Source organism: Prunus persica, chromosome G3, assembly GCF_000346465.2.
Source record: "Prunus persica cultivar Lovell chromosome G3, Prunus_persica_NCBIv2, whole genome shotgun sequence".
Classification (NCBI taxonomy): Eukaryota; Viridiplantae; Streptophyta; class Magnoliopsida; order Rosales; family Rosaceae; genus Prunus; species Prunus persica.
In genome coordinates this window covers 14,985,460-15,010,170 of record NC_034011.1, presented here as the reverse complement: position 1 = coordinate 15,010,170, position 24,711 = coordinate 14,985,460, and the positions used below count along the sequence as shown (strand labels likewise).

The 24,711-nt window shown below is 44.8% G+C and overlaps 3 protein-coding genes and 1 long non-coding RNA gene across 4 annotated transcripts; 3 read left to right on the top strand and 1 right to left on the bottom strand.

Annotated features, from left to right (window-relative positions):
* On the top strand, positions 536 to 1,402 carry LOC109948071. Its single transcript, XM_020559980.1, has one exon. It carries the CDS (start codon positions 536 to 538, stop codon positions 1,400 to 1,402), a length of 867 nt encoding a protein of 288 aa, XP_020415569.1.
* LOC109948070 lies at positions 1,547 to 2,395 on the top strand. The gene has a single exon (XM_020559979.1). The coding sequence runs from the start codon at positions 1,547 to 1,549 to the stop codon at positions 2,393 to 2,395; it is 849 nt and encodes a 282-aa protein (XP_020415568.1).
* LOC109948069 (DNA repair protein XRCC3 homolog) lies at positions 2,687 to 3,568 on the bottom strand. The gene has a single exon (XM_020559978.1). The coding sequence runs from the start codon at positions 3,566 to 3,568 to the stop codon at positions 2,687 to 2,689; it is 882 nt and encodes a 293-aa protein (XP_020415567.1).
* LOC109948337 lies at positions 9,197 to 19,830 on the top strand. The gene is made up of 2 exons (XR_002270993.1): positions 9,197 to 9,266; positions 19,520 to 19,830. It is a non-coding gene; the product is annotated as an uncharacterized LOC109948337 (long non-coding RNA).

The following is a 24,711-nucleotide window of genomic DNA, read 5'->3' as shown; positions in this document are numbered from 1 at the left end:
AGGGGGTGACTCAAAAGGCTTAATAGTTCGACGGACCATCAAATTTGCTGAACTGTTGGACCGTGTGCATCAGATTGGTAATACAAACAGCAGGGAAGACAAGGTTTGCTTAAAATTCTCAGTTTTGGTGGCCTCGAATGAGTGGAAGCACATAAAGATTGAGGACGATGATGATGTCAATTTTTTTATGAAGTACAATTCCGAGGTAACACCTTCAAAACTAGCTCCCTTACTCGTGAGTATAGAAGATAAAGGACTGACAAATGATGTAGTTCATAGTATGCATATCACGACAGATAGTAGTCGGATGGGTCCTTCTTCAGTTGCCATTGTTGAAAGCAATGAAGTCACTTGGAATAATACAAATGTCACTGATGTGGGAGGTGAAGTAGGGACAGATTTTGTGGATATGATTGATTTTAGCGAGGTGGAGGAGATGCATGGTGGTGATAATAGTACTGAAAGAAATGAAGTGTCAGTGTACTCTGCCCCTCCTAATTTGGGCTGCTTCAACACAGCTGCCCAATTGCCAATAATGCGTTTAGGAGGAGAATCTGAACCCATTCGTCAACATTATTGGAGTCAAATGGGTGAACAAAATCGGTACAATGCAGCCGGTGTAAATGATGAAGAAGCATATTTGGACAGCGGGTTTTCACGAAGTGATTGGAATCCGAAAATTACAGTTGGGCAAATTTTCTCTAGTAAGAAAGCATTGTTGACGGAGTTACAGTTGACGGCATTAAGAGGCCACTTTGAATTTAAGGTGCAATTCTCTTGCACTAAGAGGTTGCTTGTGGTTTGTTGTCAACGTCCATGCCCATGGCGGGTCCGAGCATCGAGAATTGGAGAATACAGCTTCATGATTCTGAGGTGTACAACTGTCCATGAATGTGATTTGAGGTTCGTAAGTGACAAGCATCGTCAAGCAACCGCAGCACTTGTAGCCACTTCACTTAAAAGGAAGTTGAAGGATTCTCGGACAATATACACACCAAATGACATTATGAGAGATGTGAAACACAACTTTGGTTGCACCATCCATTATTCGAAAGCTTGGAAAGCAAGGGAGTTAGCTCTATTGTCCATTAGAGGATCAGCGGAGGAGGCATATTATATCCTTCCAGCTTATTGCTATGAATTAGAGCGTATGAATCCCGGCACAAGAACACACATCCAAACTGATGAGAACAATCACTTTGTGTATTTATTTATGGTGGTTGGCACATGTATTAGAGGGTTCCGTTCTTCCATGCGCCCAGTGATAGCCGTGGATGCCACTCATTTAAAATCCAAGTACAAGGGTGTTATGTTTGTAGCAAATGCATTCGATGGTAATCGAAATATATATCCTCTTGCTTTTGGGATCGGGGATTTGGAGACGGATGCATCATGGCATTGATTTTTCACTAAACTTCATGAAGCCATTGGTAAGTGTCCCAATCTTGTCATTATTTCTGATCGCAATGTTAGCATAGAGAATGTGTGGAACAAAATTTTTCCAACTGCACAACATGGCATATGCTTTTATCATATGAAGGGGAACATGAAACGCACTTGCAAGTTGAAAAAGCGTGATCACATACTTATGCACTTTGAGCAGACTGCGAAATCTTATTCCATTACTGAATTTGATTGTCATTTTCGCAAGATCAAGCGAAAGGAACATGTTGCTCAATATCTTGAAGAGGCAGGGTTACATAAGTGGTCTAGAGCTCACATGGATGGACGCCGCTATAATGTAATGACAACAAATATTGCGGAGTCAATCAACTCAGTCCTTAGGTTTGCAAGGATGCTGCCAGTGGTTCATTTGATAGGGGAAATTGTTAATCTCCTTGTGAAATGGTTCACCGAACGTCGTGAGTTGGCTTTGAATTGCACAACAACATTGTGCCCCAATTTTGGAGAGAAGAAGTTGAGGAACAGGTTGGAGGATGCTGCAAGGATGAATGTGGTTAAAGTAAATAATGCACAGTTTAATGTTTTGGATGGTGATATGGACGGCCTCGTAGATTTGACGAAAAACAGTTGTAGTTGTAGAAAGTTTCAGCTTGAGCAGCTACCTTGCAAGCATGTAGTTGCAGTTTGCCGCTTCTTGAAAGTAAATGTATACGCAAAGGCTTCTCGGTATTACACTCGGAAAACCTGGGTGGATGCTTATTCGGATAGCATCTACCCTGTACAACCTCACGGAATGTGGGATATTCCTGAAGATGTTCGAACTCGAGTTGTGCTGCCTCCGATGGCAAGGGTCATGCCAGGCAGACGAAAGAAGATAAGAATTCCCTCGCAAGGAGAGGGCACCATTAGAAGAAAGTGCTCAAGGTGCGGTTCCGCAGGCCACAATAAAAGCACCTGTAAAAACAATATTCCATTGTGCAATGTATCTTAGACAATATGATTTGTGTTACTTTGGTAGGTCATGTAAACTCTACTTGTATCTTAGACAATATGATTTGTGTTTCGTGTTATGTTGAATGGGAATTCTTTTAAATTTGCATAATTTGGGTTGCATTGCTACAGCATGCTCTATTGCTGACAGATTGCTATTATATTGGACTTTTATTGTACTGGTATTGCTTCCAGATTGCTATTATAATTTGAGTGCGAAATTAAAGGGACTGGAATGTAATTCCAAATGGATCCAAATCATTAAAGTTCTTAGAATTCCTATATTACACAGTTAATGTGATACTCCGACTATACCTTCTTTTCTGATTACAAATTCGGCCGATGCATAGGCCAGATGTGGGGCAAATACAAGGTGAAATGTCCTATGTGTTTGACTACATATACTTGTTGAAGGAGCATTACGAATGTTAACCTCAATAGATTGCTCATGTCTTGCCAAGAACACTCTTGAATTTATGCAATGTGCCCAAGCCAGTCCCAAAGCTGGACTCACCTGTTTGCCTGATGTGTCCAGGGACTCCAAGTTTCCCAACCTCACCCCATTCACTTTATCATGTGGCCCAATAAAATCCACCACTTGGTTGGTGACAACCACCGCCAACCCAAACTTATTTGCTAAACCCTTCAATGTCCCAGATATGTTGAAGAACATTTCAGACCGCCGTTTCAAATCTGTTGGTGTTGTTTGATACTGTGATCGGAACAATGCAGCAATGGAATCAATGACAATGAGTTTCACAGGTAGGCGGGTGTGATCAATGGCAATAAATGCTTCTATGTCTCCAAGGACATGGATGAGTTGTTGAGCATCATGAACACCATGAACATATATGTCTTCCAATGGCTCCAACCTTATTAAGTTGGGGTATGATGCATGATAAAGGTTGCCTTGTTGTTGCAATCGACGAAATGGGAAGCTGAATTCTGTGAATATGTAGACGGAGGAGCCCCCTAGTCCGCCATTTGAGAGTGGGAGCTGAGCTCGTACCGTAAGTTGGAGACAAAGCTGCGTCTTCCCAGAACCACTCTCCCCTACCAATTCTGTTATGGAGTTGCAGGGTATCCCACCCCCCAAGCAGTCATCTAGTATTGGGCATCCAATGGATAATTTAGGGGTTGAAAGAGGAAGGAGCATGAGGTTTTGGGGTGTCATGTTTGTGTAATTTAGGGGGGGATGTGATGGTGCTACAAGGCATGCATTATATATATATATGTAGAGTTCATTTTGAAGGTCTGTACTGTAGGCCATATGTCTTTTAAGGGATGTATAATTCATCCTTTTTCCAGGTTGTAATTAATTTTTTGTTTATTTATTAGTATTTTTTTGGACCAAATAATTTAAAAAACATTATGATGCAGTACGTACTGTAATAGGATCATATTGTAACTCTATCATCACTCTATTGTACTCTTATTGACATAATATTGCCATTATACGCATGTTTATTGTATAGTTATTGCTGCTATATCGCCACTGAACTGGATACCGATAAACTGTATATGCATAAATACAAAAAGAGGCTTCATCATTCCATAAAATCCTATTTCCAAACTTACATAATACAACAACAGGCCACCCCATCGTTACATAATACAAAAATACGCCACCTCATAGTTCCATTTCCCTACTGTTGACAAATTCGAAGTTGCATACTCTTCAAGTGCGGTGACCGCGACGCATGAAATTCATGACCCCGGCCACAGTGATGTTGGCCCAGTTTCCTGCCAGATCCACTATTTTTGCAAACTTACGAAATAGTTCGAATCCGCTTTCCACTTCTTCTTGCTTCAACTTGGCCATTGCTTCTGATTCCTTGAATACCATAATTGCAGTGGCAAGGGCAATTTCAATTTTTGCTTTCATTGTCTTTATATGTAGGAGATGCATGCGCGCATGATAACGAGAGCGAATTGTGCGGTTTTTTATGACACCCCATCTAGCTTGGCCCTCCACAATTTTTGAAACTATGTCTGCATGAAGATTTTTCCAAAACATGGTATTGCCTCGACATTGCTGCATGCCATGGACCAAGTCTGCAGGGAGTGAATTGGGTGACTTGGCTTGTGTTTTAGTCTTCTCTCCTTCAGTAATTGAAAGCGTTGGGTTTGGTGTGAGGTTATGGTTCATGGTCTTCGATATTTATTGTAGCCTGGTGTACAACTTAATTGGAAAAAAAAGGGACTAAATGCGATGGGAGTGAAATCAGTGGGGAAGGTAATGGCTGTAAGCAGGAGTTAATGTGATGGAAGTTTTCATTTCAAACAGCTGGGTTGATTAATATAGGCAGGTTTTAATGACCTGGAGTAACTCAGAGAGTTATTGGCGGGAGGGATTAGGGGGAGTAATTGGCGGGAGGGATTGGCGGGAGTCTTAGGCGGGATAGTATTGGGCGGGAGTTATTACCCAGTTGACTGTATGCCTTTTTGTAATATATTTGTATGTTGGACGTTCCGAACTTGGTAATTTTCCCATTATGTAATTCAAATAAGGGATTTGCCTAATTGACCAACTCATTCAAATTGACCAATATGGTTATTGTCTTATTTCTCATTTCAGCAATCTCAATTCGTTTCCATTTTTTCATTCTTCATATTTTCCTATTTTCCATGTGTCATCCAATTTTCCAATTTTCCAATTTTTCATTATTTTTGCCTATTTTGTCCTATTCCCTATTTTCCTATTGTGCAATTTCCCAAGTTTCCTTTTGTTGTATTTCTAGTTTTCCAATTTTTCAATGTTCCCATTTTCCCATTATGTAATTAAAAAAAAGTTGCCTACTTTGCCTAATCCAGAAAGTAATTAAAATTGTCCAATATGGTAACTGTCTTATTTCCCATTTCCACAATTTCAATTCGTTTCCAATTTTCTTATTTTCCATGTATCCCTGTTTCCTATTTCCATTTTTCAAATTTTGAAGTTTTTGTCCAATTATCCAATTATCTTTTTTCCAATTGGACTATTTTCTAAGTTTCCTTTTTTTCCTATTTTCCTATTTTCCAAGTTTCCTTTTGTCCAATTTCAAATTTGCCAATTTTCCAAGTTGCTTTATTTTCCAATTACCCAAATTTTCTATTTTCCAAGTGTCCTTTTTTCCTTTTTCCAATTTTCCAATTTTCCAAGTGTCATTTAATCCTATTGCCTAGTTTCCTCTTTCCAATTTTTCCTTTTTTCCTATTTCCAATTTTCAATTTTCCAAATTTCCCAAATTTCCAACTTTCCATTTTTTCGTATTTCCGATTTGCCAATTTTCCTTTTGTTCTATTTCCAATTTTCCAAGTTTCCTTATTTCCCATTCTCCAAGTTTTCACTTTTCCTATTTTCCAATTTTCCTATTTTCCAATTTTCCAATTTCGCTATTTTCCAATTTTCTGTTCTGAAATTCGCAATAAATGCTTAGTTACATAGTCCTATTTTGGGTTGAAATCCACAATTTTCAATTTCCCATTAAGGTTTGGTTTTTTGTCGTTTGGAAGCCAATTTTATTGTTGTTAATGTAATGTTGTACTGTTGTAAATTACAGCCAATAAGTTAATGGTATAGTTTGCAATCACATCAATTGAATGCACCAACTAAAGACCCAATATACTTCATATAAGTTCGTACATATAACTGAACCTTCCTATACAGAACTACAACAGAGGCACCTTCTTAACAGGAAAGGTAATTAGTCTTACTAAAACGCAAATATTCTCCACTACAGCTAACCAATTGTCGTTTACAACTGGAGACTGAATCTACCTTTATTTGTTTTGTTGCACGCAACAGCTGTGAATTGTCCCCAGCAATACTTAAAGATGTCGGATGTACGCCCTCCAAACGAGCATGTCAGTTACCCAGGGGACCAACCGTGGCATGTGCCATTCCCATCTCCACCTCGGACTCCCAATCATGATCCCACTTCATCTGGAAGTGAGGCTGAGAGCAATGATCCGCTTGACAAAATCTCTGCCGTCAAGCACCACCTCCAATATATGTCAAAGGCAACGGATTGGTGGGAGAGTAAGTGCGATATTCATGGCCAAGTTATGGGAAACTTGGCCAACAAGTTGAACAAAGCATACGCTGGAGAGGTGAAGCAAACTCTAAAAGCAAAAAGTCAGAGCAAAGAGTTAGAGTCCTTGAAGTTGAAATTGGAAGAGAGAAAGAAAAATGCCGTCGAAAATTTCACACAATCTGAAGAATATAACCATGAAATGGTTGAATGTTTCAACAACGGCTTCGAAATGTTCCGAGATTATACTTCGGTCATCTCACCAGACTACAATTGGAGTGAAATTGATGTAGTTGGTGTCTGGCAGGTGCTGAATATGGGTGCTGAGGGAATGGCTCATCATAGCCTCGTGCATGCAGTAAGGAGAAAGGACAAAGACATGGATCTTTTGATGTACCTGTAGTAACGGTGAGTGCTGCTTCAGTTCAGCTCACCCGAGTACATGGATCTTTTGTTGCCTTCATTTTCCCTTCGCGGGCTAGTATTGTTAAGGTTCGGTGGCGATTTCTTTTGCATGTGTAAAATGTTGTCTGTAATGTGTATGTATTGTATGTAGATTGACTTAATATTGTAGTTATATTGTATTTATATTGCTTAATATTGTCTTTGTATTGCATAGATAGTGTATGCATATTGCCACCGTATTGGATGTATATTGTATAACTATTGGTATCGTATTGCCCTTATATTGCTCTAATATTGCCTCTATAGTGCACCTATATTGACCTAATATTGCTATTATATCGTATGTCAACGGCATGTGCTCTAATAAGTCTCCACTTCGTTAAAAGTAATCCTGAATTCAAATATGATGGACACGACAATTGTTATCCATCCTTATATTACCATGAATTGATTTGGACCTTTCAAATGATAGTTGGAGTTGCACATGGATTCATATTCAAAAGGAAAGTAATTCTCTCCCTCAATGAATTATCGTTCAAAAGAAGGCAGCTATCAAATTTTAGGTACAAAAATGCAACGTCCACGGTAAATTAATTGGGCACAAACCACATATTACAAAACCAGGAAGATTTTTGGCATGCTTCAAAAGAGAAGGGCCAAATACAACAGAAAAGAAAATCCATTCAAGCTTGTACAATAGAATGCACAATAACCCTTTTACATGTCCTTCCAACACCAGTGTTTTGCCTACTTTAGAGTCGCAGGAGGAGAGCATATTGCCATTGTGCAATTCGAGGGGGCTGTCAATTTGGAATGGTGGCATAAACATGTTTACTCCACGGATCACCTATATGGGACAGAGCTTCCTTCTTCCCTTGTCGTCTGTAGGTTTCAACTTCACACTTTTTATATACATGTATGAGAACTTGTGGCTATTTATTTATGGCCTTCTAACACTTGTCTACCATTCCAAAGTGGGTTGGAGACTTTTTGAGTTGAATGACTGGAAAGACTTCAGATGACAGAAACTAGAGAGTTTGAAGAAAAAGGGTTACCAAGAACAGCAGTCATGCCCACAAAATAAACTAAACATGCTATAAGCTCCACAGTAATATTTACTTCATCTCCATAATCAGAATATTGGGGAAAAAATACCACGGAGAAATACGTGAAATAAAAAACAACTCGGCAGTTACTGTGAGATTGTGTACATAAAACTTGGAACAACCAAACCAATTAAAGCTAAGCCATCTCATACGTATACCTACATCAAATAACAGTGTATGGTCATCTTGTTTAGAATATTGCAATCAACACTTGGTTGAGACCGACCTGCAAAAACAACTGGGTTAAGTACAGATGAAGCCATTTATGAAGGGCAGTTCCAGAATTAAGACCTATGCTAATTTGTAACTGCCACCGAATCAGTTCATAGTGCCAAATGCATCTACCGGGCACACAGATATGACCAGCCAAAAGAAAAAAAAGCAAAGTAAAAAAGATAAAAGAGGCATGCCATAAATGGGAACCTCAGCAGAAATCATCAGATATGCATACAAGCAGATTGAGTAACGCCTCACTAAGTAGAGGTCATGTTGGTAATCGCATGTTGTGTTTGCACACAGACATTTGGTTTTTGCAAACACAACATGCAATTGCATATTGTGTGTGTTGTGTTTGCACACAGACATTTGGTTTTTGCAAACACAACATGCAATTGCATGATGTGTGTGTTGTGTTTGCATGTGTGTGTTATGTTTGCACACGGACATTTGGTTTTTGCAAACACAACATGCAATTGCATATTATGTGTGTTGTGTTTGCACACAGACATTTGGTTTTTGCACACACAATATGTAACATTTAGTTTTACCCTTTTATTCTTATTTTCTTCGTTCAAACATGGTGGTGAGACAAGCTCCAAACCATCCCATCATATAAAGCAAAACTCATACAATATTTTAGATGCAAAAGTTATATATTTTATATAAATGCATCATCCGCATGGCTTGAAATTACAAAATCACGTTTACATATTACTTTCCACAAGCGCATAGACTAACAATAATAATAATCAACCAAGCAGCTGCGACATTCATCCTATTACGTCCATATTGATAATGTCAGAAGTTTCATCGATAAGCCTCATCAAACTAGAAGTTTTTTAATTTGAATTATGAATTCAGAACTAAAAGCTCATGATATGCAGAAAATGACATACATTGTCCACAATCGACTTTTCGATATATTTCTGCTCTAGCAATTTATCGTCCAAATTCTGGACTCTCTGTGTCAGGTGCTTCTTTGTGTTCTGTCCAGCATAAGAATGTTTAATACTGTGATTTCAATTGTTTATACAAATTGTATAAGTAATATTGATGAGTGCTGTAAATCTATTTGATGTTGGGAACAAACATGGTCCCATTAACAGAAACTCAAACAAAACAGGAAATTGTTTTTGTTTATACCGGAGATAAATGGCCTATGACAACCAAACACATGGACAGGATCGATTCTGGCTGCAGAAACGCCTTCGGCATGCTTCCTACCGAAGCCATCTATCTTGTCCCTTTTTACCATCGGACACGTGTCATGCTCACAATCCATGTCCACAGTCCCACATCGGAAATATGAGCATAATGCACACCTCCCAAGGCCTATATAAGAAGACCCCTATCCCCAAAAGGAGAGAATCATAACGAACGGTACGCTATCGATTGATCTGTCAGTTAACTTTACTAAAACCGTCCTTACTAAAGCATCGGAGAGCCTTCGGCCGGTACCACACTGGTACCCCAAGGACTTACCGAACATGACCTTTTTTAGGTACTTACCCTTCTGTAGTAGAACATCTACCGAGGACAGTCACCTACCGAAGGCCTAAAATCACTAAGTTGACGAAATACGTGCAGAACCACTTTTTCGCATCAACAGTTTGGCGCCGTCTGTGGGAAGCGAGAGAAATCAACCCACCATCTCCAAAACATATGGAGACCACCTTAGTACCTACGTGCCTATCGGAAGAAGGGCTACCGTTCGGTAGGCAAGGCGGAGCTAGCCCAGCGCTACCTCCATGCACTCCCTTCGGAAACGCCCCCGCTACCCAAACAACCGCCGAAGCCGAGCTAGTGGCCCAAATCGCCTCCCCACGGAAGGACATGGCAAGGCTTCAGCAACACAACCACCTTCTTTCGTCCAAAGTGGACGAAACCCAGCAGCTGCTCCACCAGCAGCACACGTAGAACATTCAGACAACTCACTCCTCCGAGAGCTTGCAGACCCCTCATAGGAAGAAGAGACACGATAAGGTAGCGAAGGCAACGCCCGCACCTTCCAAACAGTTGGTGGTCCCGGCACACCCGACATCGGATTAACGATCGGGAGGCAGAGAGACAGAGGTCTCCGATCAGGATTAGCGCTCGACAAAGGGACTCACAGATGAAAATCCTAGGAGACAAGTCGCCTATTCGGACGGTCAGAGGGCTGGACCCCGCAAAAGAGTCAGAATCCGAATATATCCCTTCCAGGATGCAAACTTCCACCTACCGTTCGGCAACGCCTTCACGGTACTTGGGGGTTGATTCCCCAAACCTACAAAGACGATCGAAAGATTATGATTCCGAGGAAATCCCTAGCTGAGACCCTATTGTCCGACTCCTTTTTCAGAAATTCCAGAAAATGGAAAACGACAAAGCTCGCTCCCAAGAACCGGAATGGGAAAAGCTTTGGCCCGGACCATTCACCAGGCGCATCCGGGACTCTCGGCAGGATAGGAAAGGGCAGCAACTGCGCATACCGTTCTATACGGGAACGGAAGACCCCTTAACACACCTCCACTCATTTCAGTCCGCCATTGGATGCAGGGGCCTGAGCGATAAAGGGCAGTGCCTGCTATTCCCATCCTCCCTTACTGGGGCAGCCCTGAACTGGTTCTACCGGTTGGAGCCGGAAACGGTAGACTCCTTCGACAAGCTGAAGCAGATTTTCCTCAATCACTTCATGATCCAAACGGACCGTCTTTACTCTGCCGATGATCTGTACACGATTCGGCAAAGAGAGGACGAACCGTTGAGAGAATACGCGGCGCGCTTCAGTCACGAGTACTCAAGGTGTCCGGAAACAGACGATAGGGCCGCCTACGGCGCCTTCAAGAGTGGCCTTCGGTCCTCGCATTTTCGATACCTAGTACACAGCAGCAACTGGCGCACGTACGACGAACTGATGAAGCAGGCGGCAATCCACGCCAAAGCTGAATACTTCAACTCGAAACCCGCGGTTTCGGCACCACGAGGAGATGCCGAACCAAGTGCTTATCCGGCAAAGGCGACACCCTACGAGAGAGTCGACACATACTCGGCAGGTCATAAGAGGAAAGACGACCGTGCCAACCGAAGAGAACACTCGAAGAAGGGAAAAGGGACTTATGGTCGCAACGACCACCGAGCGCTGCTGCCGAATCGTGACCACGGCAATGAAGTCTTCACTCTATTGAACACTACCTACGAGGCCGTCCTGATGAACGAACAAGAAATAATACCAAAGCTGAATCTACGAAGACCCAATTGGCAAGACAACCGGGATACTGGTAAATTCTGCCGATACCATCAGCACAACAGCCATAATACGGAAGACTGTATAAGCCTGAGAAAAATTGTCGAACGGTTGATCAGAGAGGGGAAGCTAGATCAGTATATCGCCCGGCAGCCACCGGCGCCGGTGCCGAACACAACTCGGCAGATAAACATGATAAGCACTATCAGCGGTGGCCCCACCATCGCAGGAATGAGCAACCGTTCAATGAAGCAATACGTGCGTGCCTCACAATTTCCTCAGGTATTCGGCATAGAGGTGAATCGGCACCATGAAACACCGAAAGTTCATTGGGAACCAATCACATTTTGTGAAGAGGAGGAAGAGGGCATCATCTATCCCCACGACGACCCGATGATCATCCGAGCAGAAATTGCCGACTACGATGTAGGACGGGTGCTGATTGATACCGGAAACTCGGTGAACGTAATTTTTACCGAAGCTTTTCGAGAAATGGGAATAAAAGACAGCCAGGTCAACCAGCAGTTGACACCTTTGTTAAGTTTCTCTGGGGACCTGGTCCAATCGGTCGGTAGTGTAAAACTGCCAATTACCTTCGGCACCGCGCCAAGGAAAATGACGGTATACGATCAACTCCTCATCGTTGACTGCCCGACGGCGTACAACGTCATAGTTGGACGAACGGCACTCACCAAGGTCAAGGCGCATCTTTCCCCCCACATGCTACTGATGAAGTTCCCAACCCCCAACGGCACAGGGGTTGTCCGAGGAAATCAGTTAAGAGCGCGGACTTGCTACGCCACGGCCCTCAAGTCAACCTCTTTCCAAATCCCCGACGAGACCATGTCTGTACAGGGGATACCGAACGGTACGGGACCCGTTGACGACCCTAGGGATGAGTCCCCGACTCCTCACACACAACCTGCCGAAGAACTGGAAACGATAACCCTGAGCGACGAGCAGCCCGATCGTCGGGTTAAAATCGGCACCAGACTCACCCCTACCCTCCGAGCGCAGTTCATAGACTTCTTACGGCACCATTCGGAAGTGTTCGCGTGGTTTTACGAAGATATGCCCGGCATAGACCCTGAGATCATCAGCCATAAACTCAGCATTTCCCCCGCTTATAAGCCTGTAAGACAGAAGCGCCGTTCGTATGATGCCGAACGATACGAAGTGATGCGCACAGAGGTTGATAAACTTCAAACCATCGGCTTCATCAGGGAGGCTACGTATCCGGTATGGCTGGCAAACTCGGTGATGGTCCGGAAGGGTACAGGCGGGTGGCGAATGTGCCAAGACTATACCGATCTGAACAAGGCCTGCCCGAAGGACAGCTTTCCGTTGCCACGGATAGACCAGCTCGTGGACGCCACCGCCGGACACGAACTGCTCAGCTTCATGGACGCCTATTCGGGATACAATCAGATATTCATGCACCCTCCCGATAGCGAACACACCGCCTTCATAACGGACAGGGGGTTGTACTGTTACAATGTCATACCGTTCGGCCTGAAGAACGCGGGGGCAACATATCAAAGGCTCGTCAACAGAATTTTCGCCAAACACATCGGCAGCATCACGGAAGTTTACATTGACGACATGTTAGTGAAAAGCAGAACTGCCGAAGAACACCTGCACAATTTGTCAATCATGTTCGGCATACTGAAAGAGTACCGGATGAGGCTGACCCCGATGAAATGCGCCTTCGGTGTATCTTCCGGGAAATTCCTCGGGTTCATGATTAGTCACAGGGGTATCGAAGCGAATCCCAAAAAAATAAAGGCAATCATCGATATGGAAAGGCCGAAGACGACGAAGGACATTCAAAGCCTTACCGGACGCGTGGCGGCCTTGACTCGCTTCATATCCAAGGCTACCGACAAATGTGTACCGTTCTTTAAAGCCTTGAAAGGGGGCAAACGGAATATCGTATGGACTGCCGAATGTGACAAAGCGTTTCAAGACTTAAAGGACTACATGGGCAAAGCACCCCTTTTATCAAAACCGCTACCCGGGGAGATTTTCTCCCTATACCTTTCGGTATCTAGCACTGCGGTCAACTCGGTATTGATTCGAAAACCAGAAAAAGCAGAGGTACCGATTTTCTATGTCAGTAAGGCACTCCAGAGTGCTGAACTTCGGTATCCCCCATTAGAGCAGCTTGCACTAGCCCTGGTGGTCTCGGCACGAAGACTTCGGCCATACTTCCAAGCACACGGGATCAAAGTTCTGACTAACCAACCACTTCGGCAAGTGCTCCAAAAACCAAAGACTTCTGGCCGATTGATCAAGTGGGCGGTCGAACTCGGAGAGTTCGATATACAATTCATGCCAAGGCCTGCCGAAAAGGGTCAAGCCATTGCCGATTTCATCTCCGAGCTCACCCCATCAACAGCACAGCCGACACCCAAGCCGGTAACCGAAACCGGAATACCGAAGGAAGTAGACGCCGAACGCTTCGACGCCTCAGCTCCAGTATGGATTCTGCACGTCAACGGCTCGACAAACCAACAAGGGTGCCGAGTAAGCTTGGTACTGACAACACCGGAGGGACTCAAGATCGAGTACGCCCTCCGATTCGACTTCCGAACCTCCAACAACGAAGCGGAATATGAGGCTCTCTTGGCCGGCCTTCGGTTAGCCAAGAGCATGAATGCAAAACAAATCAGAATTCACAGCAACTCCCAGCTCATTGTGAACCAGGTAACGGCAGACTTCGAGGCCAGAGACGCCTCCATGCACGCCTACCTTTCGTCCACCCATCAACTGCTCCAAAGCTTCCGAGCCTACGAGATCAAGAAGATCCCCATAAGCGAAAACAGCCATGCCGATGCATTGGCACGGCTGGCTTCGGCAATCAATGATAAAGTCGGAAGAAAGGTGCCGGTAGAGATTCTTACCCGACCGAGCACGGTAACCTCCGAAACATGCACCGTATGGTACGAAGATACATGGATGTCTCCTATCTACTCGTACCTGACCAACGGCACCCTTCCAGAAGACAAGGCCCAGGCCCGAAAGCTTAGGTACCGATCGGCAAGGTACACCGTCATCAACGATGTCCTTTACAAACGTGGCTACACAACTCCATATCTCAAATGCCTTACGGCAGAACAGGGGGACTACGTCCTTCGGGAGATCCGTAATGGTGTGTGCGGCGACCATTCCTGGTCCCGGTCACTCGCCCACAAAACCTTTCGGCAGGGGTACTTTTGGCCGACCATGCACCAGGACGCTAACTCGCTAGTGAAAAAGTGTGATAAATGCCAGCGTTTCGGTAGCATACCGCACATCCCTGCCAAACCTCTGACACCGATCGTGAGTCCTTGGCCTTTCGCACAATGGGGACTGGACCTGATCGGTCCGATGTCGCAGGGCAAAGGCCAGGTGAAATACGCAGTGGTCGCCGTCGACTATTTCACCAAATGGGTAGAAGCCGAACCTCTGGCAACCATAACGGCAGTAAAGATAGAGGACTTCGTCTGGACTCACATTTGTTGCAGATTCGGTATCCCATATGCTATCATTACCGATAACGGCAGGCAGTTCGATTCGGAACTCTTCAGGCAATTCTGCACCTGCCTGAAAATCAATTTATTTTTCGCATCACCAGCTCATCCCCAATCGAACGGTCAGGTCGAAGCAATAAACAAAATCATCAAGAAACTACTGAAACGGCAGCTGGACAAAGCCAAAGGAGCCTGGCCAGAAAAGCTTCCCGAAGCACTCTGGGCCATTCGGACATCTTACCGAATGTCCACGGGAGAGACCCCTTTCTCTTTGGCTTTCGGTTCGGAAGCCGTGGTGCCTGTGGAAATTGGCGAACCTTCCTACCGAACAGAAAACTTCGCACCAAAGCCGAATGAAGAAGCACTTTCTCTAAGCCTCGTCCTTCTTGAGGAGCACCGGGCACATGCCAGCCTTCGGAATGAAGCCTACAAGCAACGTGTCTCTCGGTATTACGACTCTCGGGTCAGACACTGCTCATTTCGAATCGGAGACTGGGTCATGCGGAAGGTATCCCTAGCAACCAAAGATGCCACGGAAGGGACTCTCGGACCTTCCTGGGAAGGACCCTATGAGATCATCGGTATCCTTCGATCGGGAACCTACCGCCTACGAGACTCCAACGGCAAGACCCTCGGTCATCCTTGGAACGTAGAACATCTCAAATACTATTTTAAGTAACCTAGCCTACGGTAGGACAAAGTTGTAACCTAGCCTACGGTAGGACAAAGCTGTAACCGATTGGAATGTATTTGCCCTTCGGCAGAGATTAATAGAAAGCCTTCGGCACTATTACTCCTGAACCTCTTTTTAAATTACTCTGCTAGCCCACGGCAGCCAATAATGGTGAGTTAAAGTTCTACAGCATCTTTATTAGCCTACGGCAATAAATGTTTTTCGAAATTGTTACCCTACAGATTCCATCGGAACTTATCAATTTCGAATTGTCCCTTTAACGTTATAAATCCTATACGGAGCCTTTCGGCGATAAGTACGATCGGCAATTTAAACACGGGTTCAGATTGTTCAAACAAAAGTAGATAAAAACATGCATTTGAATTAAAGATGCCATTGGCATCAATATGTTCGGTACACAGAATAAAGATAGAACAAAAAACTAATTCAACTATTACAAATAAACGGCAAAAGGCCCTCAGGCTTCGTCGCCGGCAGCAGCCTCGGCAGAACCAGAGCCTTCGGCGGCGTCCTCCCCCTCGTACTCCTCAATCATTTCCTCAGTTATCCCTTCCGGTAGAGGAGGAGGCTCAACGATGAAGTTCAGGTTCAGCTTCTGCCCAGGGTTGTACCGTTTGAATCGGTACAACAGGTCCGCCATCTCCGAGCCCACTTCCTTATCCAGAAGGACAGTGAACTCTTCAGACGAGCGGTACCCCCGGATAGCTGACCGAATGGCAGCCTCGATCTCCGCAGCCTTTGGCAGCCTCGGCATCCCTCGCTGTCGCCAGCGCCGCCTCTAGGAGACCCTTCATCTCCTCCACCTTCTCCTCCGAAGCAAGAACTTGCCATTCAGCAGACTCTTTCTCCTTCAGCAAGTGGGCATGCTCCTGGAGCGCTTTGCAAGCCTCGGCAACCTTGGCCCTGCCATCCTCGTACGCCTTCTTGGCACGCTCGGCAGCAGCGATGGCCCGCTTGACGCAGAGCCACAAGTCCATGGACGCCTGCACAACACAAACAAAGTCAGAAGCGTGCCCTACTTACAAAAATAAAAGAACGAAGGAAGAAAGACAATCTTACCGAAGCCTGAAGTCTGAAGGCGCGTCTAGCCTCCTCCCGAAAGAAACTTCTTCGGTAGTTCGTCGATCTCCGGCAGCTCCATCTGAGAGCCGAGGATCATATGGTTGACGACCTGGACCGTCTTCGCTGGGCAGGCAATGGTGACAGCCTCGGAAGGACCGTCCTCGTCTTCCACCGCAAGGACGGCCCTCGGGACCTCCGACTGGCGAGGGCACTTGGAGACTGGCTCGGCCTCCAGATCGACCGTCTCCGGCCGTTTACCGGCAGCCTTGGAAGCAGCGGCTTCAGTACCCGTCCGCCTCGGTGCGGAGGCCTCATCGCCGACTCGCCTTAGCATAGGCTCGGCACCCAGCTCCCGCGTACGATCGGCGAGAGTCTGATCCTCAGGATCCACCGGCGCCTGCCGAGCGAAAGCTTCCTCAGGCTGCGTCTTTTTCTTCTTACCCTCCAGGCCCGTCATTAGGCGCCTCCTGGAGGACTCGTTCATTTTCTTGGCCTCGGCAGCCTTCCTGGCGTCCGTCACTGGTCAAAAAGCTTTCGGACAGTCGGCAAGCAAAAGCCATACAGGAAAACAAAAAGAGGAGAAGGAATGATATACTTACTCTCGGCAGGGTTAACGAGGCCGGCTCTGATGAGGTTGTCGGTAAAGAGGAAGCGTGGGTAAACTCACTCGGCAGCAGGTACTCTCAGCCTCACTCTGTCGAGCTGCTCGATCTCACTCTGCTTGGGGCTCGGCTGCTTGAGTTTACCTGTCAGAAGAAGGAAAATTAATAAAATAAAGCAAGGAAAAAGAAGAGAGAAGAGAAGCCGGCCTATCAATCAGTATTTCGGGAACCTACCGGCAATCTGAAATGTCGTGGGTACCGAGAAGCGGAGGGGTGTTCCCGATGGCGATTCCCAATCGCCGGAGAGTAGCACCCGCCAATTCCTCCATGACCTTTGAGAAGTCGGCACCGAGCTGATAAAGTGCCCCCGCTCGGAAGCCTTCAGGCAGTTCGCTTGAACCCAGCCGCCGTGATCGGCGCTCTTGGACTTGGTAACGCTGTATAAGTACGAGAACTGCTCGTAGAAAGGCTCCCCCTCCTCGGCAATCCCGAACGCAGCGATCACCCCCATCAAGGCCACCCAGAAGTTGGGGTTGTACTGGCCGGGAGCGTACCCGATCTGAGCGAGGATCTTCTGCATGGCAGGTTGCAACGGCAACCGAACCCCTTGCAGAAGAACATCGGTGCAGAAGGTCACCTCGCCGTTCGCTGGGTCACTGAGGGACTCAACCGGGCTCGGTATCCTCATCCTCACCGAATTAGGGATGAGGTACTCGGCCCTAATCCTCTCCAGCTCTCGTTCGGTAATCTTGTTGGGCTCTAAGTAGTCGACCCCGAACAGAGTCCTCTAGGGCACACCCACCGGTATCCTAGGCTGCTCTCGGTGGATGATCGTCACCCTCGGCCGAGAGGGACCGACAATGCCCTCACCACGACCGGAGGTGGAGGCCTCAGGCTGATGCCCTAACGGGCCGACGCGGGTACCGTCCTTGTACACCGCGGCCAAGGGTAGCGGTTGCCCCGTCATCAGCCCCTTGCCGATGCCATGAGTGGGAATGGAGCTCACCTCCTCACCGAATAACTCAACATCGGTGTCTTCTCCACCCTCGGCGTCGAGGCTCAGAGCCCCGCTGGACGTATCCCATCCCGATGAAAACTCCCCATCGAACGCGTTGGGCTCACTGCCGAACGGCGATTCGGTGTCGGACATCTACAAAACAAAGAAAGGGAAGCTAAGGCCCGTGCCACAAACTACCCTACCGATACCTACATCGCTACCTATGGCCACAAGACTACCGAAGGAAAATCCTACTTAACGTTCGGCTAGCCTATGCCATGGAAAGACGTATAATTACATAAAGAGAGAATATTCTGGGGGTTGCGAACGGTATCTTACCTTTAGCGTCGGAAATCGCCTTGATTGCCGTTCACTCTCGTCGAAAATCGCCCTGAATGCCGAGAACCGCTGTAAAAAAATCGCCCTGATTACCGTTCACTCTCTTCGGAAATCGCCTGCGCAGAGCTCTCGTGTCAAACTCACAATTGCAAAGTGAGCCTTGCGTCCGGAGCAACTTCTATTTATAGGGAGAGAGCTGTAACGGTACGCCTCGAAAGACTAAACGGCTCTTTAATGCGCCGTCAGACGTCCTTTCGCTGGCCACGCGTCACCCGACGAATGGCGCCGCCGACTGCACGCCAGGCACAGAAGACGAAGCGTCTCTCTGCCCTCTCGCCTCTCAGCATCGACGACCCCATGTGTCCCAGGTCAATCTCCCCCAACGAGCCTACCGAACGGCAGGACAACCTCCGAACCACAGTAGAGAACTAAATTCCCTTCCGAAGTACCTTCGGAAGAGAACTTGGGGGACTACTGTTTATACCGGAGATAAATGGCCTATGACAACCAAACAAGTGGACAGGATCGATTCTGGCTGCAGAAACGCCTTTGGCATGCTTCCTACCGAAGCCATCTATCTTGTCCCTTTTTACCATCGGACACGTGTCATGCTCACAATCCATGTCCACAGTCCCACATCGGAAATATGAGCATAGTGCACACCTCCCAAGGCCTATATAAGAAGACCCCTATCCCCAAAAGGAGATAATCAGAACTAACGGTACGCTATCGATTGATCTGTCAGTTAACATTACTAAAACCGTACTTACTAAAGCATTGGAGAGCCTTCGGCCGGTACCACACCGGTACCTCAAGGACTTACCGAACGTGACCTTTTGTAGGTACTTACCCTTCTGCAGTAGAACATCTACCGAAGACAGTCACCTACCGGAGGCATAAAATCACTAAGTTGACGAAATACGTGCAGAACCACTTTTTCGCATCAACAGTTTTTATTTTTTTTGGCATAGACAGCCGAAAAGAAACTTACAGCAATAGCCTCTGTCACGCTCTCCAGACGTTTATGCAATTTTGAAACAGCAGCATTCATACTACGCTTTGTCACATACAGAAGATCTGAGAATTTTAGACCCTAACCATTTGTGAAGAGCAAATATTAGATTTGCTTAAAGAAGACAACAACTCACAGAACCAATGGATGAAATAATATGAACATAAATATATCATCTGGATACCTTCCACCACATGTAACCATAACCCAATGCCCCCAAGGTAGCTGTTGGCATTATTAGTGATGTCACACCTATTAAAAAAATCAAAGAAAAAATATAACCAAGTATAAAATGTTTCTATTGCATTATGAAATACATACGTGTAAGGAATTAATCGTTTTACAACTTAACCAAAAAGTCAGGGCAGGAGCATGCATTCATTGAGTGGTTATAAGCAAGAGGAAAAAGCACAAAGCATGCTAAGAATTCATTCGAACACAGAAGAGAAAGTAAGCTACCTTGCAATTTGGCTGTCATTCCCCTTCAGGACGGCTCTCTGTAGTGACGAGTCTAGTTGCTGGACCTCAGCTGCCAGTCGGCGCACCTAAAACAAAGTAACACAGGAAAATTGATATCCATTACAAAAAACAAAAATTGAACACGAGAAAGCATCCTTCGACACTAAATTTATAGCAGTTTTTCCAATACCTGTGATGCGATCGCATAAAAGTCACCTTCTGATTGTTCTCTGGTTCCATTGAACAAAGGTTGCAAACAAAACAGAAATAAACACAAATCCATCAATTTTTTGAACAACAAGACACAAGCTCCGAAAGAAATAAACTATCTAACTTATCAAAATCCTAGTTTACCAAATGCATTACAAAATTAAAAACTCATACAAAAATAACACCAAATACAAATGTTCTGCGAGTTCCACTAGCAAAGCAGAGTACAAATCATGAAAATGGTACTTGAAGTTCACCGATCAATTTAGATAATTGACCATTCTTACGCAGGATGGTGCTAGTATACCCTGTAGAAAGAGAACAATCACTCAGATCGAATGCAGCTAAATACACAAGGAAACTAATCCAGTATGCAAGATGAAAGAGGAGTGATTGGTACCTACTCCAGCGAAGATCAGCAAACACAGTATGAGGTTCCAAATTCAAATAACAACATAATGCTAAGTAGAAAAGTAGAATTGCTGCCGAAATTATTTAAAACGAACTAAGTCAAAACTAAATGGAGAAATGTTAACAAAGTTGTATGCTTCAGTAAGTCCAGTAACAGATTCCCAAAACCACAGAGACAAAATGTGAACAATGGCTACAAAAGCATCCATAAAGAGCAATTATGTTTATATATAGAGGTGTACAAAATAGTTAACCTTCAAAATCGAAACAGTGTGTGTGCCATGTAAGGCAATTAGCCACTGCTTCTAGACTGTACAATATTACACCTCACAATAATAACTAAACCAACTAGCTCTAGCAAAAAGGCAGGATGACCATATAAAGTACCCCCAGCAAAGCATCTACGTCTGCATCTTCATATCAAGGAGTTCCTGACATAAATAATGAGCAAAGTGAATTCCCAAGTCATAAGTCCAGAGTGAGGTGAATTCACGGACATTTAGACATTTACCTCATAAATATGCCTCCCCCCTTAAACCCTCAATTGCAAGCTTCAGTCGGTAATATTTGATCTTCAAAGGGTCAACTTTATCTACCGAAATCCCAGCACTGAGATTCTCGATGAATTTGACGGTCATGATTCCGCAAGACGTACTGTGAGGCCAATAAGTTGGGAAATTAGAACTGCAGTTATGTAAAATTTGGATAAACTGCACTAAATTCACAAAGCTTACCCATCTCGTTGTTGTGGCACATCTGCAATGCTGCAAACTGAGAATGGCGTAAACGTCGACATCGTCAGCCCCTTTTGCTTAACCTCTTCAACCTCAGAATCTTCATAAAAGTGCATATCGTACAGCACTCGTGCCAGCGTATCGCTAATAGGGTGCAGAAGTGTAACCAACTTCGAACATTTGGTAAAAGCAACATAGGAGTCATACACAGTTGCAGTATGTCTGACGAAATCAATTTCGATTGCAACCCAGTGAGACCCTTTAAGATTATGCGGAAAATAGACCTTCCGGACTTTTGTCCAAGCTTGGCCATACCCGTGTTGCCACGTACCACGCACAAAGTAATGTATATTCTTCAGCTTGCTGGGTGGAAGTTGAACGGTGTTTGAAGCAGCTGCCTTCTTCGATCCACGTTTCTTGGCAGTCGGTTTGAACGGCTCTAGAAATTGCTACATAAATTGAAATGAAGGCATATTAGAAAATCACAATCGAAAGCAAATGAAGCAGTGAATGTAACATGGTAACATGTTTACCTGCAAGCAACAATCTGCCATTGTCCAGTCAGTTCCAAATACCAACGGATGAGAGAGTTGCCTTTTTCGGATAAGAAAGGTTGCCATGTCCAGGTGCTGAAAGTTAACACATATAACATGAGCACAATTTCATACAACTGTACACTTAAAAAAAGTGAGAAAACAATTGAATTATTGCAATAAAGTAGAGCTTTGTGTATTCTTACCCTTGAGCTAATCCATTCCGTTTCATCGATAAGTCTGTAGAAAAAATCAGCGCCCACTGAAAATAATTCCAGCTGCACCTCCGCACTACAAAAGGCAAACTTGCAACGGTTACTTTTGTAGTCATCTCATAATTCTAACTTTGTTGATGACAAAAATACACATGTATATTAAAGCAAACTCTACATTTTCTCATTAGTCTATGACTACATACTAGAATAGGATGAAGATTGGATTTCAAAGGTAAAGAATCCTAACCTGATATCGTTTTTCCAGGCAGTGCAAAACTGTATTACTGCCTTCACATCTTCAATGGGCACGGATTTTGATGGATCAAAACATGGCGGGGTTGCAGTCGCAGCCGACACACTCATCGTCCTCTTCTTCCTTAAAGGATCAGTAAATGGGCTCAACAATGTCTGCGCTGGGCGCTTCTGTCTGCACCCTTTACCTGCCACTTCTTTTTTTTCCACACTCGAACTACCTTCTTCATCACCATCCATACTAACTGTGGGTAGACTTGGAGGATTCATCGGACCTCCCGATGGCATACTCTTAGTCACTTTCCAATCTTCTAACAAAGACAACACTCTTTGGCAGATTTCGTCACACCCGGCCACATCTTCCGGGGTAGGCAGCTTCTCGGAATGTGCCTGCTCAGTTGCTTCATGCACTTGTAAGTGAGGAACTGAAGCGGCCATTTCTGCCTCTTCGACTACCATGGCTGCGGAAGGTTCGGTTCCATCACCGGGGACTTGTGTTTCCATTACCGCCGGTTCTGTAGGCGGACTAACATGGTCATGTAATGGACGACAAGTGATTGTCGCCTCCTTCATTCATATGAGGACTACTGAGGTCCTCATGTCCTTCCCCACCTTCATTCACCCCACCATTCCGTTTTTTCAGCTGCTCTATCTCCACATTAAAATAATGCTCCATTGAAGCCAGGGTGTTGCGAAAATCCTCCACACACTTTTTATTTTTTTCGAACTCTCTTTCAACTTTCAATGACTCATTCCGTACCATGTCTTCCAACTGATGCACTCTGTTGCGAAGCGCTCGATTTGATATGGCAACTTTGGCCAATTCATCCTTTGTCCTTTGAAAGTCACGCTTCAAAGTGCGTAACTCTCTGGACGCGACTGTACCCTGCATTCAGTTATAATGCAAGTGTTACAATATTTTCAAAATATATTGCAACAATACAGCAGTTATTTTCCTATTGTATTATGACGTATATCTTGGAAAAAAAATGTAATGCTTGCCTTAGAAGACGACAGAAGGCTAGCAGTTTCGTCAATGTCCTTATCTTTTTCTTCTACAGAGGCAGAAGTGCTGGTTTTTTGTTCAGCGTCATTGCCAAACAACTGAACAAGTTCTTCAGTGTCGTCAACACTGTCACCCCAAGTCCAATACGGCTGCTGCTTACAGATGGCCGGAGAAGTTGCACATCAACCTGCAATTTACACATACAATATACATATCAGTAAACTTATTATATTATATTTTCAAATGCCTAACATTATCATTAAAAACTTAACTAACCTCACGATTCTCGAATACTTGGCTCATTAGCTCATAAAAACGCAGCGAACTATTGGTCCTCCAATGTAATAAACGACGGATGTAGGCATTATCTTCGTGCACCACCAAATGTAGTGCAGCCAACGCTGGAAATACCTCATAAGCCCAAATCTGGTTTGAGGAATAAAACGTGAGTCACTGTAACCAAATGAAATTTAACTTCAACATGAATGGAAATTTGCTCACCTGAAGTGCATAGGCAAAACCTTTGAGGTGGTACTCTCTTGGTCTACCAGTTGCCGTTGTTTTTGCTTTCTTTTCAGATTTTTTTGTTTTTGCAACTTTTTTGGGCACTTTCACTCGCTGATAATCTGCACAAAGTGCCTCAGAAGTGACGCATTTGTCTTGGCATAACACACAGCACCCCATGGATACTTCCCAAACTCTTCAAGGTATGCCGCCAACTTCAAATATCGCATGTCAATCTGGACATGTTTTTCACTGCCCAACAGCACAAACACAGCAAAGTATACAAATCCGAGCTTCAATACATCGTCCGCATCAGCGCATTCGAGGAAGGCCTTTTCTAATTCCAAAAGGTTGACAGTTTTATCGTTGCCAAAGTACTTCCTTTTCAATGAGCAGTTCTCATTAGTGGGAATCGGAATAAATGGAAGGTTTCCAAACCTTAGCCCTGTCACGATGAAAAATTGCTGCGCCGTGAATTGGATCACCTTATTGCCAACGATGAATTTGATCCCGTTCAGTTGGGAAACTGTCTTTGGATCAGCTTTCCTCAGCAGCAAGCCGTGGACAATTGGCGAAGTCCACTTGAGGTCCTCAATCAGTAGGAGATGCCCAAAACAACTCTCTTCAAACCTTTGTAGCTGTTGTTCACTGAATTTCTCCTTTATCGTGCTGATTGCAGTCTTCGTATGGGATAGGGACAATGCTTTTCCTTGGAACTTTTCTTCCTCTGCAATCATCAACTTCATTTGAGCAACCATCTTTCCCTGCAAGCCAATATAATTAAAAAAAATTCAGTCCGTTGCAAT

Excerpts from the sequence above, each read along its gene's own strand:
- LOC109948069 (XM_020559978.1), bottom strand. The coding sequence starts at position 3,568 with ATGACACCCCAAAACCTCATGCTCCTTCCTCTTTCAACCCCTAAATTA.
- LOC109948070 (XM_020559979.1), top strand. The coding sequence starts at position 1,547 with ATGAAACGCACTTGCAAGTTGAAAAAGCGTGATCACATACTTATGCAC.
- LOC109948071 (XM_020559980.1), top strand. The coding sequence starts at position 536 with ATGCGTTTAGGAGGAGAATCTGAACCCATTCGTCAACATTATTGGAGT.